Below are 19,040 nucleotides of genomic sequence, written 5' to 3' on the forward strand. Positions count from 1 at the left end.
GCTGGTTTCCGAAATATTCTGAATTTGTGGGCACCAATGCCATTGTTTATTATCGATACTAAAAAATTAAATGACTGTTGTTTTCGCAATTGCCGGCCTGAGTGGCTGCGCCTTTCTAGGCGCCACAGTCTGGAACCGAGCGACCCTTCGGTCGCAGGTTCGAATCCTGCCTCGGGCATGGATGTGTGTGATGTCCTTAGGTTAGTTAGGTTTAATTAGTTCTAAGTTCTAGGCGACTGATGACCTCAGAATTAAGTCGCATAGTGCTCAGAGCCATTTTTTTTGTTTTCCCAATTCCACAATAAATATACTTTTTAACGTACACTGCTGAGTTGTGAAAGCATACTTTCGATTTCAGCAGTTGTGCCAGCACAGAGAACAAGATTGTCGTTTCGTAACCTCTTGTAATACAAAATCTTACTGGTGTAATCAGTAAATTTTTCTAATAATTCGTTCTCATTATGATTTATGAAATGATCTCCAGTGTGCTAGCAACCTACTTCATTGCAACACCATCTGGTTATCAGTATATCTCATTTCGGAATTTGAAATAACTGAAAGATAATGTCAACTGTAGCAACTCGAAATTTTCGCCCATTTTCATTTTTTACGTTTGAGTACGTTATTTTTATGATATCAATTAATTTTATTATTAGCACATTAGTTAACAGATTTACTATATCAAATGAAGCGAATTTTCCTTCTATAGATATGGATACATCTTTAATCTGGATAGCTACAACAATGACATTTTGAACTGTATAATCTGTTTCAAAAGTGTAATTTTTTTTGTTAGGAGCATATGAGTGCGGAGTGTGGGTGGTCGTATGTTCATGATCAAACATTCATTGACTTACATCTCTGTCAGGATGAATTTTCACTTCTTTAAAGCCTTCCTGACTAAAGCATTAAGTCTTTTTGTAGGTTCTCTAGCCGGCCGGGGTGACAGAGCGGTTCTAGACGCTACATTCTGGAACCGCGTTAGCGCTACGGTCGCAGGTTCGAATCCTGCCTCGGGCATGGATGTGTGTGATGTCCTTAGGTTAGTTAGGTGTAAGTAGTTCTAAGTTCTAGGGGACTGATGACCTTAGAAGTTAAGTTCCATAGTGCTCAGAGCCATTTGAACCCATTTAGGTCCTCTATTCAGCATCGTCGTATTATTAGCAGCAATGAAGTCTTGTATCTTACTGATACAATCTTTCTCATTTATAGCAACTACATGAACAACAGCAACACTCATATCTTCTTTCAGCACAATAGCCGCTTTATTGTTAACTTCTTGTTAACTGCATGTACAGCAAGACTGTCTTGCGTCTTATTACGAGTATCACCCCTCTGTTCCAGGCATTTTATTTGTTCTGCAGTAACCTTAACAGCTTTGTTAGTAATTCTGTTTCTTTCACGGATTGGTGACTGGGCCATATCTAGAGCGACATTTGCGTTACCTACAATGTATAGTATATCCTGTCCTCACTGATTGCTAACAGTTTGTGTTCAAACTAAACACGTATATCACATTTTATCCATAGTCGTGCACTACATGATTTAACATGGTTTTCAACATTATATTCTGAATTTATCCTAACATGAACATATTTGCCCTTCAGACATCGTTTATTGAATCTAACACCTTCTACGAGTTTCATCAGTTTTTGGTTCAAATGGCTCTGAGCACTATGCGACTTAACTTCTGAGGTCATCAGTCGCCTAGAACTTAGAACTGATTAAACCTAACTAACCTAAGAACATCACACACATCCATGCCCGAGGCAGGATTCGTACCTGCGACCGTAGCGGTCGCTCGGCTCCAGACTGTAACGCTTAGAACCGCACGGCCACTCCGGCCGGCATCAGTTTTTCTTGAGTACGTTGATATGTTCTTCCCTGGCAGGGTAGCGCGTCTATTAATTTCTTGTAAATTGGTTCACAACTTCAAAAAAATTTAAATGCTGTCATCTTGATTTCATCTGCTAGTGTTGATTGTACAATTGCAGTTCTGAGATTATGCCGTTTCAAACATCTTTAAAACATAATACAACTTAATCAGAACAATGTAAAATATGCCCGAACAGTCCACGAGTGTACTGCCAGTCCATAGTGTGCAACGGGCACAAGCTCAGGAGCTCAGTTCGTCAGCGCACCTGACGATGGCGACATGTCTGATCGCCGAAATATTGTGCGCGTTGGACACTGTGGACCGACAGTACACCCGTGGACTGTTCGAGCAAGAAATACGCCGGGAGAAACTGAAGAATCGCAACGTAAAATATGATTAATAGTACTGTAACCGATTTTGTAGTTTGTTGACGTTAATATACTTACAAGATTTTGACATATGGATTTACGTTAGGCAGAGATAACATAATGTGCACATCAAAGAAGAACTAATCAGTCGATATTCCATTTCATATACTGCAATGGACTGTATATATCACAACAGGTTAACGCTAAAAGTGTGCACTTACAATACATTAGAGTAAATATCTAAGAAAATCGCTGAAACTTTTAGTTCTGAGGCCTGCTTTTCAAGTGAGTATGTGTTGAGGATGTTCTTTGAAGGCGCAATAAATTTCAATTGATTCTAGAGCGCCCATTAATCTGCCTTTCTCTATCTTATCTAGTACCCTTAAAGATTCCTCGATGCTGCTGGTATTATGAGTGTAGTTTCGTAGATGTACACTAAACGAAGATTTGTAGTTCTTGCTTAGTTTGCGTGCTCGCTTAATCTGGTGGATAAACCCGTGTCTCTTTGCCTCAGTAAAGACTTCCACATCCACCACATTTGACATAACAGATCCTTGACTGTGTAAATGGTTTCGTTTTTTGGGATGTGTAGCTGCTGACTATTGGTTGTTCATAGTTCTTTTTTTCTTCTTGTCTTGTTAATGTTCTTCACCTATATTGTTGACATTGTTACGTAATGGTGTATTATACAATTTTAACAACATTTAAAAAATATTTGGATGAATGTTTGCTGTTTTCACCATCAGCAGACGCTTCACCTACGTCAATTATTTATATAATTATACATTTTATGCTGTGAGTAAATAAAGATGCTCATTTGTCCAGACACACTTAATAACCGGTCTCAGATATCCGTCTGAACCTCTCTTTGGACCTAACGAGATGGATACACCTCCGAACAATATCCTGGATCCTGGTGGTACCCACAACATGCACAACCATATAACTTAGTGCAAGGATGCACTGTAGCTGTCAAGCTACAATGTAAGTTGAGGGCGGGGGGGGGGGGGGGAGTGAGATGACGTCAGCTTAATAAACAATAAACACACACTGCTAAATTTCATCCCTAAGTAGGTGTTTTGTTTTGAGAGTAAGACTACGACGGGCGTTTGACAAGTCCGTGCAAAGTCCGAGAGCTGGCACCACCGGTGCGTATCGAGGTCACGTTTAGTTAGCAGCATCTTTGGAAAGAGCGCACAGCAAGTTTCAGCCATATTGGTCTATTTCTTTGTGTTTGGCATTCGTGTGAATCAAGGAAGTCGAGTGATTGTTAAAAAATGGACAAAAAAGAATTTCGTGTGGTGATTAAACATTACTTTATGAAAGGCAAAACGCCTCAGGAGACTAAAGAGAAGCTTGATAAACATTACTGTGACTCTGCACCTTCGATTCGAACTGTTTATAAGTGGTTTCAAAATTTTCGGAGTGGCAATATGGGCACAAGTGATGCTGAACGTTCTGGACGCCCTGTGGAGGTTACGACTCCAGAAATCATTGATAAAATTCATGATATGGTGATGGATGACAGATGAGTTAAGGTGCGTGGGATTGCTAGTGCTGTGGGCACCTCGAATGAATGGGTACATAATTTTTTGCATGAAGATTTGGACATGAGAAAGCTATCCGCAAGATGTGTTCCGAGATTGCTCACACTTGAGCAAAAACGGAATCGTGTGAAGTGTTGCAGAGATGGTCTGCAGCTGTTCAGGAAGAATCAGCAGGACTTAAAATGTCGTTACGTCGCTGTGGATGAAACATGGATACATTACTATTCTCCTGAGACCAAACAACAATCTAAACAATGGGTTACCAAGGGAGAACCTGCACCAAAAAAGGCGAAGACCATTCCTTCGGATGGGAAGGTTACGGCGACTGTCTTTTGGAATTCGCAAGGGATAATGCTCATCGACTATCTGGAAAAGAGTATAACTATTACACGTGCATATTATTCATCGTTATTGGACCGTTTGAAAACCGAGCTGCAAGAAAAACGCCAGCGATTGGGCCACAAAGAAGTCCTTTTCCATCACGAAAATGCACCGGCATACACCTCAGCAGTTGTGGTCGCAAAATTAATGGAAATATATTTCCAACTCGTTTCACATCCCCCCCCCCCCCCCCATTCTCCTGAATTGACTCCTTGGACTACTATTTGTTCCCCAATTTGAAGAAATGGTTGGCGGGACAAAGATTTTATTCGAACGAGGAGCTGATTGCAGCAACTAATAGCTATTTTGCAGACTTGGACAATTCCTATTATTTGAAAGGGATCAACGAATTAGAAAAGCGTTGGACGAATTGTATAAGTCTAAAAGGAGACTATGTCAAAAAATAAAAAAGGTTTACCCCAAACACGTAAGTAGTTTTTATTTTTGCAAAGACTTTTGAAACGCCCTTCGTATATGTAAGAAACACACGCGGACTGCAGACTGCTGATCGTAACACACAAGTACCACACGAACCATGAACAAAAAATCGATACTGTGTCAAAATAGAATGGTCTGTATTATTATTAATGAATGCACATATTATTTCAAGTCAAGACACATGTGGTGCTGCTATTGTAACTTAGTTGTTCTATAGGAGTCAGAAATACACATGGGTCCCACATTAATACCACTGATAAAATCACATTATATGATTGACTGGTTGTGGCATGTCCACAAAGCAGCCATATCAGTATAAACGAGCGATTGGATAACATCAGAAGCTCCATAAGGCAGGTCGTAGATGATGCGGTTGTCTATAAAAAGACACCAAGGCCAAATGCTAAGGAACTGCATGGAGACCAACAGAGGATCGATGACTGGTACAGGGACTGAAAATTATCACTGAATGTTAGTAAATGTAATATAGTGTGCATAAATAGGTCGTGAAAACCAGTACTCTACGATTACACTATCAGGTCAAATCAGTAGAAACAGTAGCAATCGTAAAATACTTGGCATCAATCATCCAGAGCGACTTAAAGTGGAATGACTACATAAAACAATATTCGTAAATTACCTGGAAGTAAGCATCTGGAGAGACCTGGGGGGAAATGACCACATAACACAAAATGTAGCAAGCATGAGATCACTACGAAAATGCTAAACAAACTCCAGTGGTAGACACTACAAGAGAGAGGTTATTCATTACGGAGAGGTGTACTGTTGGAAATCCAAGAGATTATGTTCAGGGAAGAGCTGAACAACATATTACTTTCTTTCACGTACGTCTCTCAATAGAACAAAAAAGAGAAACTTTAGAAATTAGACCTGATACAAAGGTTTATAAATAATCATGCCTTCCATATGCCATTCACGAATGGAATAAGGAGGGGATTAAATGACAGAGGTGCCACATGTACTCTCCATCACACGTCGTAAGGTGGCATGTGGGTGTTACACATCTGCTTTTCGGTGCACTCATCGTATAGAGAGTAGCACCGGCTGGTAAAATGTTAAAAAGCATAAAACGTTATCTATTATAAACAGCAAAGGGCGCACCAGTGCGGATAAGATAAGGCTGGGTAGGTAAGTAGCTCATATCCTTTTCCAAGTAGTCATCACGTCTATCTGGTAACGAGTTACGATTCCATACCACGCAGAAATACCCTGAAAGACAACTGACAGTCGTAGTGTGGGCATTCTGTTTTAGTAGTTTTTCTGGATATCCTAAGTAATCAGGCATTAAAATTTAACCTTTGCCTCGCACTCTCACATGACCTAAACACTGTTGAGACGGGTAATCACACTATTTCGCCACATTTCTGTGAATGCACAGATCAATTCCTTCTCTTCTGAAGTTTTTCATCATTTCCCCGCGTGTCCTCCTTGCTGTGAATTGGGAAAGGGGGGGGGGGGGGGGGTGGTACCGTTTTCACTACTCGACTTTCAGTGGCCGGTGGCCTCAATATCTGGCAGATGTATGGTACCAGTTGCGTTATTATTTTTATCAGACGTGTGTATCAACATTTCGAGTTTATAGCGATAATTATGGTGTATTATAGTAGCGCTATTACTGACACTGTCTCATAATTAAACCGCGTAATATGGAGCCTCTAGCAGGCCCAGCTTACAATCAAAAGCAGCCTGAACGGGCTGGTCACTCCCGGTGAGTCCTGAGAGGAAATGAACCAAAGCTTACAATGCATTTGGAAGAAATGACGAATGAAGTTTTCGACGACAGTGATATTGATCCAGATTACAAAACAGAAAGTGAAGACGATACAAATTCAAAACAGGACGTGCATGGCCATGATGTTGATGACGATGATGATGGAACCTAGGACAAACGAAGAGTTGCAGATGTTTTGAGTAGAAAACAGCCACACTGCGATGAGTCCTACTTTTGTAGCCATGGAAACTGTTTCAAATGGAGAAAAGCACAACCAGCAACTAATGCAGAACAAGACGATACAACATTGTGTTACAGATTCCTGGTCTGCGACTAAGAATTAATGCCTTTGGTAAGAATCCATATTTGAGGAAGTATGAGGTCTAGCTTTTACTCAAGACATTTTAGTTGAGATTGTATAGCGGTCAAACAATAAAATCGGTAAAATAAAACTACTTTCATATCTAGTGTACATGATAGTGATATCCTTGAGGTGAAAGCTTTCACAGCAATCTCCAAATCTGGCAACGAATCCATAGATAAATTTTTCTCATTGGGTGAAAAAAGGCGTAACATTTTTCACAGTACTATCATACCTATAGCTCTTTGATTAGAAAAGCTAGATGGCAGGAAAGAAATAAAATTCGAGTACCGCAATGTCGAACATTTTAATAGATTTCTTGGGAACTGTGAACAGTGTCACTCTTCAGGCAAGACATGGTGAACACATGCTTCAAAATCGGCGATCAGGCAAGCAAACCACAAAAACATAAGCAAAGATACATACATCCTAATCGAACAACAGTGCAAAACACAAGAGAAATAGTCTAAAACTAGTACTCAGAATACTGCCTCTTAACGAAAACGCGGAGATCCCACTACATTTGGATGGAAGACAATAAAATAAAATAAGCTAGAGTAAACATTGCAGCAATCATCCACTGCACAGAGCAGTAGACAGTGCCACAAATACTTTAGGCCATAAGTATAAGAAACTTTTTAATAGCCATCCACTGCACAGAGCCTTAGTGCATGCTACAAGCATAGATTGTGAGCACAAGCAACATGTAGCAACCAGCTACCGAACAAAGCAATGGACACTGTAAACAAATAGACAGAAGTGATTTAACTATCAAATCAGAAGTGTTAAATTTAAATTTTTATTTCACTAAAAATGAATGAAGTTTTATTGATAATTGTAAGTGTAATAAAATACCTATGTTTTTGAAAGCTTCTCGCTAACTATAGCAAGAAAATGCTCTCAAGCAACCCGTCGTTTCCCTCCTAGAGGTGGAAGTATAAAGATAATACATAAAAATCACATGACACGTAAATGTCCACGGAAGCGTAAGTAAAGTGTATACTGTTGTGTCTAGACAAGACAGCCTAGACACAATGAGAGGAAGCCGAAAGGCACGCGTTTAGCTAAAGCAGGACGGCGTGAGGTCTGAAACAGGATACGTAATGAATGCTATAAAGAAAAGTACGTAGCTTCTGGAATACTTAACTTTAATCCATCCTTTTGGTACATCTGGAGATTGTGGCGATACAAGTGAGACTCTTTAGATACATGCAATGTTACTAATGGCGCCTTGCTAGGTCGTAGCCATTGACTTAGCTGAAGGCTATTCTAACTATCGGCTCGGCAAAGGAGCGAGGCTTCGTCAGTATAGTCGCTAGCTACGTCGTCCGTACAACTGGGGCGAGTGCTAGTCCGTATCTCGAGACCTGCCTTGTGGTGGCGCTCGGTCTGCGATCACACAGTGGCGACACGCGGGTCCGACATGTACTAATGGACCGCGGCCGATTTAAAGCTACCACCTAGCAAGTGTGGTGTCTGGCGGTGACACCACATATACTTCAAACAAGTCATTGACCTTACTTTGAATAAACAGTAAATGTGCACATAAACCAGGTTTTCATATATTTCGTCTGGGACTAATGGTACAAGAACAAAAATAAATATAGTAGCCACCCACCGATTCTGACCAAGGTTTTCAGGAGCATTCCCTTGGTTGTAAGGCAAACGCGCAGACTGGAAATCCCCCCTCCCCTCACAAATATTCCCAATCGTGACTCCCTATGCCTCGTTACCATCTCGCCTGGTATATGACTGAAAACTCGCTAACTATACATTGGATCTTTACTCGAACAGCTCACTGTATCTAAAGAATCAAAAGTGAGATAAAAGGAAAACACACACAGAACTGTCACCACTTGATAATGGCCAACGTTTGCTCCTTCAAAAGATTATGGATATTTAGCCACTTGAAGCGGCTGGACGTTTGAGAAAATTTTATTGCAACGTCAATTACTTCCCTTGATATTCTTCAACTACAAAAAATAATTATTTTCTTTATTTTCGGCACTATATTAAGTAATTCACATTCCAGCACCAAAAATCATTTCAAGTCTTCTTAAGCTTGACTATGCTTCCAGTCAGCTCCTCTGTCTCTCTCTATCCATCTCTCTTGAGCCTCCTCCCTTCCTGGCTACAGTCTCTCTCTCCCTTCCTTTCTCCCTTTGTCCTTCACCCTCTCTGTCACCTCCTTCCCTCTCTTTCTCTCTATCTCTCCTTCCTCATCTCTGTCTCTCTCTCTCTCTCTCTCTCTCTCTCTCTGAGTGTGTGTGTGTGTGTGTGTGTGTGTGTGTGTGTGTGTGTGTATTGTGCTTTTCTGGGGAGAGGGGGGGAGTCGCATAGCGCTTATAGTGCAGTCGTTCACTTCCTTCACTCCATTGTCTTGTCGATAGCAGAGCTTGAAGTGTGTGACTGGTGTTGTTGCAGGGCCGTCTCGACGCGGCTGATAGCTGGCATGTGGTGGTTCTTCACGCTCATAATGATCGCCTCCTACACGGCCAATCTGGCGGCGTTCCTCACCAACAGCAGAATGGAGTCTCCCATCAATGGCGTAGAAGACCTGGCGAAGCAAACCAAGATAAAATACGGCACTTACGAAAGCGGTTCCACAGCGGCCTTCTTCAGAGTGAGCAGATGTTCCTTTTTGAGAGGCCCGTCCCAAGGAATTAAATGCTTAAATACCTCTCGGAGTGATCACTGATGCCGACAAGAAGTCAAAGCAGAGGTCGTTGTTGCATTGCGATGGAACTAGTCAGTCAGTCAGTAGGCAGAGAGAAACGAGCCTAGTAGGCAGTTGAAAGGGTTTGCCGGTATTTGACACAGAGAAAGCTACGGGCGCCTGATAAAATAATGTGGCGATCTCTCAATTGGCTGCATCCTTCAGGAGTTGTAATTAGTCACGGTCTGTGATTGACATTGGACGTATATTCTGTGCTTTGATATCACAGTTTTTGCTTCGTGTAATTCACATTGTTACTGATCTGATCCAAACGATAGTGTTCACAAACTGATAAGTCGGTAATGATTTGGGTCTTCCCAACGTTTACAGGTGTTGCTTTTCATTTATACTCTAGAGTACGACAAGAAAACGGTTCTTAGATCATCACAGTTATTTGTTTATTGTTTTCGATAAAAATATCTTCAGACTTCAAAAACAAAGGCAGCGAAAAATCACAGTGTTGCTCAGTCTAACTGCCGTGCAGTTTACAATACATGAGAACTAAACAACATCATTGATCTTTTATTTGGCAATTTAGACATTTTTGCGCGTCTGCAAACAGCCGATAGTGAATGACCAATGCTTTACGAACAATAACTTCACTTGCTCTAGAGCTTAGAGAATTTCGTGCCTGAAGAGCACGAGCAGCATTCGACATACGTAATGTTTTCCGAATCCGAATCATTTTTAACAGATGCTATTTGCCAGAATGTGAAAATATTTACAGTTAACTTTTTTGTCTGTTCGGATGAAGTTATACAGAGGCGCAATCTTCAGTACTTCAGATAGAGTTTCTGCATATAAAATTTGGAAATCGTTATAAGGTGCGCGGAAGAGAGAACATTTTACTGTGTCAAGCACGTGGTTTTATCCTATCCTCTACAAGGATGGAGCATGAAACGAATACCTGATTATACGTGTATGTTTCTGTGCGAGCACTATTCTGCCTTTACAGTCTACAGAAATAATATGAGGTCTAGAAAACTGGATCCTGAAAAACTGATTTTGGACCTTTCGAAGAAAGAATTTTTTGCGAAACAACTGTTCTGCTTCTTCACGGGTCCCTTGTTTGAGATATTATTAGCATTATTGCTACAATTCACCAATCTTTTCTGTTTGTGGCAGATGTTTCCGCTTACTTTACCTAACATGGCCACACATATCTGAGCAGTATTCCAGCATATGACGCAGAAATGTTTTATAAGCACTCTGTTTCGTACACGACTTGAATTTTGGCAATAGGGGAGGGTGTTGTACCTAGAAGAGTATCGTACCTAGGAACACCTGAAGCTTCCTGGTCGGTGTTTCAGTCTAATGATCGATTTTAGAATGACGTGAACGAAAGCGTACTAGAGGCCGTTATAAGCATTTTCTGACATTTTTTACTATTTTTGTTGTTTCGAGGCCACGAGGCTGTGTTTTGAGCAGCGTTTGTAAATATCAAGAGTTCTGCATATTTATGTGCTGTACAATATACTAAAGCCATTTTAAGGATATTGTTAATTCATCTGTTGCAGACTTTTATGATGAGTAAAATCCTGTAAATTTTTAAAACTAGTTACATAACATGTGGACCGTTGTCAGCCGTGCACCATCTTGTATCATGGAACAGAAGGTCTCTTTACTAAGTAACATATGATATTTTCAAATGAACTGAGTTTCTTTAATGTCTTAACAATTTTCCCTCTCTCAAAAATGGAAAATTGTGTTAGTTGCCAACAGCTTCTACTTCAATCGTTTTTAACTTGTAACTTATTTTGGATAATACTTCTACTTAATTTGACTTCACTTACTGATTACTGGTGTGTATTATTTAACACGTAGACTATTAAACACAGTAGTGCAAGATTTTTTCGACCATCACACTTCTAAATTTAAATTGAATATTTATTCCTAGGTACGTGTCAAGCTGTACCTTGGAAGAGTTTTTCACATTTGGAAGAACCTTACTTTTACAAAGTGATTTTTGTAATTTCCGAAAACGACTGATGTACTGATACAGTGAGTGCTAGCATTTCAAAACAAAATAAGAAAATATAATAAACTTCCATTACAGGGCTAGATATGTAAGTCTAAAAAGTGTTCCAAACAACTCTTTCTCCTACCTTTAACAATACGTTTGTCCTACCGACGACCGAGCTTTCATGATAACCCCACTTCATATCCCCAAGTACTGTTCCTCCAAGATGTTTTTATGACAAGATTCACTCCCATTCTGTTTCGTTAAAAATGTAGTCAGCGTGTAGCACACAATGTGCTGTAATCTGCCTGTCAATAAACTCTCATCCCATTAAAAAATGTAGTCGCATGTCTCATAAGAACACATTTTCTTCATCATATATCAGTGCACTGCTTAACCAAAGACTTTTCCAAATCCAAGAAAGATACGTCCTCGGTTATTAGGATACCCTACGTGAGAAATATGAATATGATTTCGAACGATCAGTGTCGTCAGTAACCCCAATACTTAAAGTTTTTCCTGTAATTTTTGCCTGCTACTTTGCACAAGGTAACTTATAAATTTCGTAAAGCTCTAGCTGCGAGTCCCCATGTATATTCAGTACCGCATGAACGTTTCCTGTCCGCAGAACTCGAATGATTCGCTGTTCTCTCGGATGTACACGGTGATGAGGCAGGCGAGACCTGACGTCTTTACAGACGGCAATGCAGAGGGCGTGGAGCGCGTCAAGAAGGAGAAGGGCAACTACGCCTTCTTCATGGAATCCACCAGCATAGAGTACATGACGGCGCTCAACTGCGACCTGCGAAAAGTCGGCGGGCAACTCGACTCCAAAGGCTACGGCATAGCACTGCAGCTAGGTGAGTGTAGTACAGGCGGCATCGCGATGTTTCCGTAATTACTGGTGTGTGACAGGGGCTCCTTTTGTAGCGTAACCTCTTTATACAGACAAGCATAGTCAAAAATTACTCCCTCCAGGTACTGCAGGATTAGAGAAAATGGGAAGCACATCTAAGAATGCACCAAGCTATTAGAAGCTTCAGAAATAAATAATCTTACTTTCTTAAGAGAACAAGGAACCGGAAATTTAACTGATGTACTTGTCGTCTATCTCAACACAATAATATACAAGAATAGAGGTATTAAATGTTGAAAATAATAAATTATCAGCTTCTTACTACAGGAGCAAACCGGAGAAAAGAGGACTTGTCGTGTGCGTGAAAAAAATTGCAAATTCAAAACTATAGACACAAACAGTTTTCGCGCAGAACAATAAATGGAAGTATTTCCATGTGAAATCATAGTGCCTAACATCACAATTGTAATTATTACACTTTATAGATCCTTGTGAGAAATTTTCAGAAATTCGTAGAAATATTTGATACTCTAATATCACCTGCCTGGCTAAACAAGGCAAATTATAAATGTTCATGGTTTAAATATCATTTTTTGAGAGTCTGAGGAAAAACAATTACACAAAATTTTTACTTAATACTGACAGCAAAACTTCTTGTTAACTTTCTCACTGGAATTGTACAGGACAATAGCATCTCAGAAGAAAACATTTTTGTACACTCCTGGAAATTGAAATAAGAACACCGTGAATTCATTGTCCCAGGAAGGGGAAACTTTATTGACACATTCCTGGGGTCAGATACATCACATGATCACACTGACAGAACCACAGGCACATAGACACAGGCAACAGAGCATGCATAATGTCGGCACTAGTACAGTGTATATCCACCTTTCGCAGCAATGCAGGGTGCTATTCTCCCATGGAGACGATCGTAGAGATGCTGGATGTAGCCCTGTGGAACGGCTTGCCATGCCATTTCCACCTGGCGCCTCAGTTGGACCAGCGTTCGTGCTGGACGTGCAGACCGCGTGAGACGACGCTTCATCCAGTCCCAAACATGCTCAATGGGGGACAGATCCGGAGATCTTGCTGGCCAGGGTAGTTGACTTACACCTTCTAGAGCACGTTGGGTGGCACGGGATACATGCGGACGTGCATTGTCCTGTTGGAACAGCAAGTTCCCTTGCCGGTCTAGGAATGGTAGAACGATGGGTTCGATGACGGTTGGGATGTATCGTGCACTATTCAGTGTCCCCTCGACGATCACCAGTGGTGTACGGCCAGTGTAGGAGATCGCTCCCCACACCATGATGCCGGGTGTTGGCCCTGTGTGCCTCGGTCGTATGCAGTCCTGATTGTGGCGCTCACTTGCACGGCGCCAAACACGCATACGACCATCATTGGCACCACGGCAGAAGCGACTCTCATCGCTGAAGACAACACGTCTCCATTCGTCCCTCCATTCACGCCTGTCGCGACACCACTGGAGGCGGGCTGCACGATGTTGGGGCGTGAGCGGAAGACGGCCTAACGGTGTGCGGGACCGTAGCCCAGCTTCATGGAGACAGTTGCGAATGGTCCTCGCCGATACCCCAGGAGCAACAGTGTCCCTAATTTGCTGGGAAGTGGCGGTGCGGTCCCCTACGGCACTGCGTAGGATCCTACGGTCTTGGCGTGCATCCGTGCGTCGCTGCGGTCCGGTCCCAGGGCGACGGGCACGTGCACCTTCCGCCGACCACTGGCGACAACATCGATGTACTGTGGAGACCTCACGCCCCACGTGTTGAGCAATTCGGCGGTACGTCCACCCGGCCTCCCGCATGCCCACTATACGCCCTCGCTAAAAGTCCGTCAACTGCACATACGGTTCACGTCCACGCTGTCGCGGCATGCTACCAGTGTTAAAGACTGCGATGGAGCTCCGTATGCCACGGCAAACTGGCTGACACTGACGGCGGCGGTGCACAAATGCTGCGCAGCTAGCGCCATTCGACGGCCAACACCGCGGTTCCTGGTGTGTCCGCTGTGCCGTGCGTGTGATCATTGCTTGTACAGCCCTCTCGCAGTGTCCGGAGCAAGTATGGTGGGTCTGACACACCGGTGTCAATGTGTTCTTTTTTCCATGTCCAGAAGTGTATATGAGGACGTAATTTTTGTGGCGGCGTTCGTAGCGACAAACAATTCGCTGTGGAAACGGCTTACGAAGTCACCGCCACACTTTTAATAGCGGGCCGACCGGTCCGCTGGAACAGTGAACAGAAAGATGAAAACCCAAACACTCTGATTAAATAAAAGTCGGTACTTATCTTTATTAACGAAGATACAGGAACACAGTAGTGAACTCCGTGTCTACAGAAATCTGTCTAGTTCGAGTCGGAGCGGCTAGGTCAACGTCGGCTGACGACAAACAACAACTCTGCTGCGATGAACACACAACTGACTAGCAAGTACACACTTCGGTGGCGAGTATACAACTGAACGGCGAATCCAGAACTGTCCTAGCGCTCGCGACTCCAGCGCTTATGAAGCCAGAAGCCAGCGGTGGCGCGCGCAGACTTGCGGCGATTTCCTGTCTCGCTGGCGCTGCTTATGCGGACGGCGTCCGGACTTTGATGCTGCCAACCTTTTGGCAGCGGGCTCGGGTGGCATTACTGGCTAGGATATAACAATAATGAACAACGTTATAATCAAAAGAGTTATCAGACTTCTTGTGCTAGTGCCTTTGTCCCTCATTTTGCGCAGGGTCGGCGCGGTTAAGGTCGGATTTGGCATGGTTAATTTTAATGGGTAGCTGGATGCCCTCCCTCTCGCCACCCCACACCTCCTGCGACAATATGAGTGTACCGCAGCTGTCTGCATCTAGTATAAGCCATGAAATAGTGTGAACGTTTTTTAAATGTCTGTGAGGCGTGTAACTGAGACAGGAAGTGGGGACCAGCCTGGTATTCACCAAGTGGGATGTGGAAAACCGCCTAAAAGTCACATCCAGGCTTGCTGGCACACTGGCCCTCTTCGTTACTGAGGTGGGCTGATTCAATCCGGGCCTGGAGGGCCTCCCCGAGTCCAGGAAGCAGCGCATTAGCACTCTCGGCTGACCTGGTGGGTCAACTGTAATAGGTAGTATGGCAAATCTAAATCACATATCAAGCAGAAGAACCATTAGAACTCGCAATAGAAACCTGTAGAAGGCATGAATTGGAATTACATACACGAGGCAGTGGATGTAAATGATAATTTTAATGCATTCCTAAATAAGTTTATCTCTGACTTTGACAGGTGTTTCCTATAGACAACTGCGAAATACGGCGCCACTTGGGTATCAAAGAAACCAGGTACAGCAAATTACATAAAACTATAATGTACAGTCAGTTCAACATAAGAAGAAATCTAGTATATGCGACAACACCACAAGCAGTGACTCGAAACTAGTTCAATTTCTTCACTGGAAGCAGGAAAACGAGTAATTCTCTTGACATCAAAAATGATCCTGACAAAATTTCAAGCAAAATATTAAATCATGGTCTTCTGTTATAGCTTTTGTACTTTTCCATAAATTTAATACATCAGTTTCACAAGATACTTTTTCAGACAGGCTTAAGTACGCCACTGTCAGATCCCCTCTTTAAGAAAGGAGTAGGACCGATATTAATAACTAACAACTGATTACACTTTTACACTATTAACTTCCTTCCCAAAAGAGTTGGAAATGGTAACTCATTAAAGAATGCGAACATTTTTAGGCTAGGCTTTGTGATGTTACAAAATAAAAGTGATGTTGTTATTCAATGGAAAGTTGGAAATTGGGATTTAGCTTACTGTTTTATCAATCACAATTGGCGTAAGAATCATGGATTGACTATTGTCATAAAATATTGCATTATGAGATGTGAATAGTTTTTACTTGCAGTTTCGCGTGGCTTGAGGCAGTCACAACTAGCGTGCTATTGATTAAGAAATTGCATTATCGTCTTTCTAATTACTTCATGATCGTAGATACGATCATACCCGGTTGGGAAGTTATTGTTATGACAAAACAATTTCCTAAGGGACCAGAAAGTTCTTAAGGACGCAAAAACAACTGTAACATCACACAAAAGGGAAATTCAATATTAAAGCTGATGCAAGAAGACGATAAAACAGTTTTCTTCTTATCAATGTAACACGCACATTGGACTGCTGATCTTGGTGTCTGTAATATTAGCAAAATGCATAATTAAAATTAAAATAATACTGAGGAGATAATAGGAATGAGCACTGCTAAATGATTCAGTATTCCCAGAACAAATATTTATTATAACTAAAACATATATCGTACCTTAAGCTTAGTACTACAATGACGGTAGATTTTTATGTCCGTATCATGTCCACTGAGCGCTCTTTTATATAGCCATTGTCTTCTTTGAGTCGCTCGTGCGTCGTCACAGTAAGTTATAACAGTTCTTTACACTTCACTCAAACTTAGACATAACACGTTTTTATACATTTAGTAAAAATTAGATCAGACTGCCACAAATCTGCGTCCGTCTTACTTGAGAAAAACAGTACAAGTCTTTTTAGCGCTCAAGGCTTCATTTGTTCTCCAGCGAACAAAATAGTGAAGGATCGCATATCTATCAGTATTTTTCTGTTTATATTGCGCCCAAAGACGACGAATTACATTATTTAGAAAATTCCACCGTCGCCATGCGACACCTCATTATACATTAATCATTATTTATAGACAAGTATTTGCCTTCTGGGTGAAAGTATTAACTACTCGTATTTGCTGTTTTAATGAAGTCAAAAATAGCGAATATCTCATTGCCTCCCATGAAGAGAGAGGGAATGCCGAAGGATTACCTCGATCCTCATGTCCTCATGAGATATTCGTGAATTTTGGTGTGACATTTACATAATGTTACTGGCGTACTATGTACATAAATTGAAATTACATTTATAAACATATATCAGATATTTATCATTTTTTAAAATAAAGTTTTTCATTCTTTGTTCATCAGTCACTTCATTCCATAATACCAAGATTAACATTTATGTGCATATTTAAGTTTGGTCCATATTTGCGTATAACAATAAGTGAACGTTCATTTCGCACTTCAGGGGATAGAATTCAGAAATTACTTTCTCTTGAGCTTAACAACATGAGTACAGTGAGTGCTTATTTTCACTAAACTAGAGTGGACAATGTTCGAGCATCTGTTGACTCATTGTGGTTCAATTACAGTTCAATAACGTAGCACTACACTTCGTGATGCTTTCACTTTCTGTGTTAGCTGTCTACGGCGTTCATCATGCAGTACATCTGTCCTTTCCACAGTGGTGCCAGGAATTGAAGTGGCTTCCCGGATTTTTATTTACAATATGAAACAGAAGAAGTGGAAAATTATTAGTATAACTTACAACCTATTGGATACATTTGTTAAGGATCGGGACTGGTCTGGAGTTTAGGGTCTTCCTATAGTGCACATTCATTTTCTTTGTCCATCAAGAGACAGGATTATAATTCATTTTAGCAGTGTTCAGGAGTGCCGGTATTAATGGCTTTAAGGCCTGAGTAATCTAACAATCTACTTCTCACTCATCTTAACTTCAACTCCAGAAAATTGCTTAATTTACGTATGAAAATGTATCCACACAAGTGTACAAATGTCTTTCCTCCAGTATATACGATGGAAGTCATGGCGGTTAGCAGTTTAAAGTTTGGATTGTTTCGTCACCCACACTTCAGCCACTCACAGCGGCTGCACAGTGTTGCGTGAGCTCCAATACTCAGTATCCGTTCGAGCTCAGGCTGTAACAGAGCTGCGTGCATCGATACAAACACCTCACGCGCGTTTTCCATCGGAGGAGCCGGACACTGAAGCTGCCTCCATACTTCTCTGTCAACTGCCTCCCATGAGGCTCACAGGTAAGTGACGACGGATGTTTTAGCTGTCGCTGCACTTAGAACAACACTGAACTTTGCGTTGCACCTGTTGTCGTAGCCTTGACTTCTTTTTACACTTGCAGTACAACACTACCACTAATATACAGTGAACAGTTATTTTTATTATGCACGTCGCACTTTAGTGTGCATCTTCACACAGCATTCGTGCTTAGTTCCTTCGCCGATAGAGTTCATTTACAAAACAACCAATTTTGCAGGCTTCCTCCATTGGTACAGAAAGACTTATATTCTACTATTTACAAAAGATCACTTACGAGCTAATATTTACAATTAATGGTCACTCCTTTTGTTAAGTCCAGTGAACAACTGCTTTATGAATGGACTCTTTATATCTCAAGGTTTACTTTCACTAGTGAACCTAAAAATATTCTTTCAAACTTTCTTTTAAGGGCTCATCTCCTCATTATGAAAACTACAGGTTTCGCAACACTCGTTGCATTTATTCAATAGTGCACCCAAGATCATTTTCTACTGCCACGCAGCGTATCTACTACTTAACGAGTACGCAGATTTTTTTTTTTTTTTTGACTGGATAACAATATGTTTCATGTACTCAGCAATCATTCTCTGTTAAAAAAAATAGGGTAACGCGTGTCTACTATTTTTCGCATGAATGGAATTACCGACAGTTCACTGGGTTTACGCTACCGGTCCATAACAAACATTACCAAAGCTAGCGAAGTTCATCACGTTACGTGTCTCATTTCTCATAAGCACTGCTTTTCCTCGAAGCACACTTGCCTTTTACAAGTCGACCCTTGGTCTGGGTTAATGAACCAGGATCAAAAGGAACGGGCACAAGAAAAATGGATTTCATAAGAGGAGTGTCTTAGGAGATATTTTTGCAATAAAATCTGC

At 41.4% G+C, this 19,040-nt stretch overlaps 1 protein-coding gene across 1 annotated transcript in view; it reads left to right on the forward strand.

Annotated features, from left to right (window-relative positions):
• LOC124594291 (glutamate receptor ionotropic, kainate 2-like) overlaps positions 1-19,040 on the forward strand; it is a 212,001-nt gene that overhangs the window by 149,275 nt on the left and 43,686 nt on the right. Inside the window, exons 14-15 of the mRNA XM_047132654.1 lie at positions 9,128-9,326; positions 12,008-12,239. Of these exons, the coding sequence (XP_046988610.1) occupies positions 9,128-9,326; positions 12,008-12,239 (431 nt within the window). The remainder of the gene's footprint in view (positions 1-9,127; positions 9,327-12,007; positions 12,240-19,040) is intronic.

This window comes from Schistocerca americana, chromosome 2 (assembly GCF_021461395.2).
Source record: "Schistocerca americana isolate TAMUIC-IGC-003095 chromosome 2, iqSchAmer2.1, whole genome shotgun sequence".
Lineage (NCBI taxonomy): Eukaryota > Metazoa > Arthropoda > Insecta > Orthoptera > Acrididae > Schistocerca > Schistocerca americana.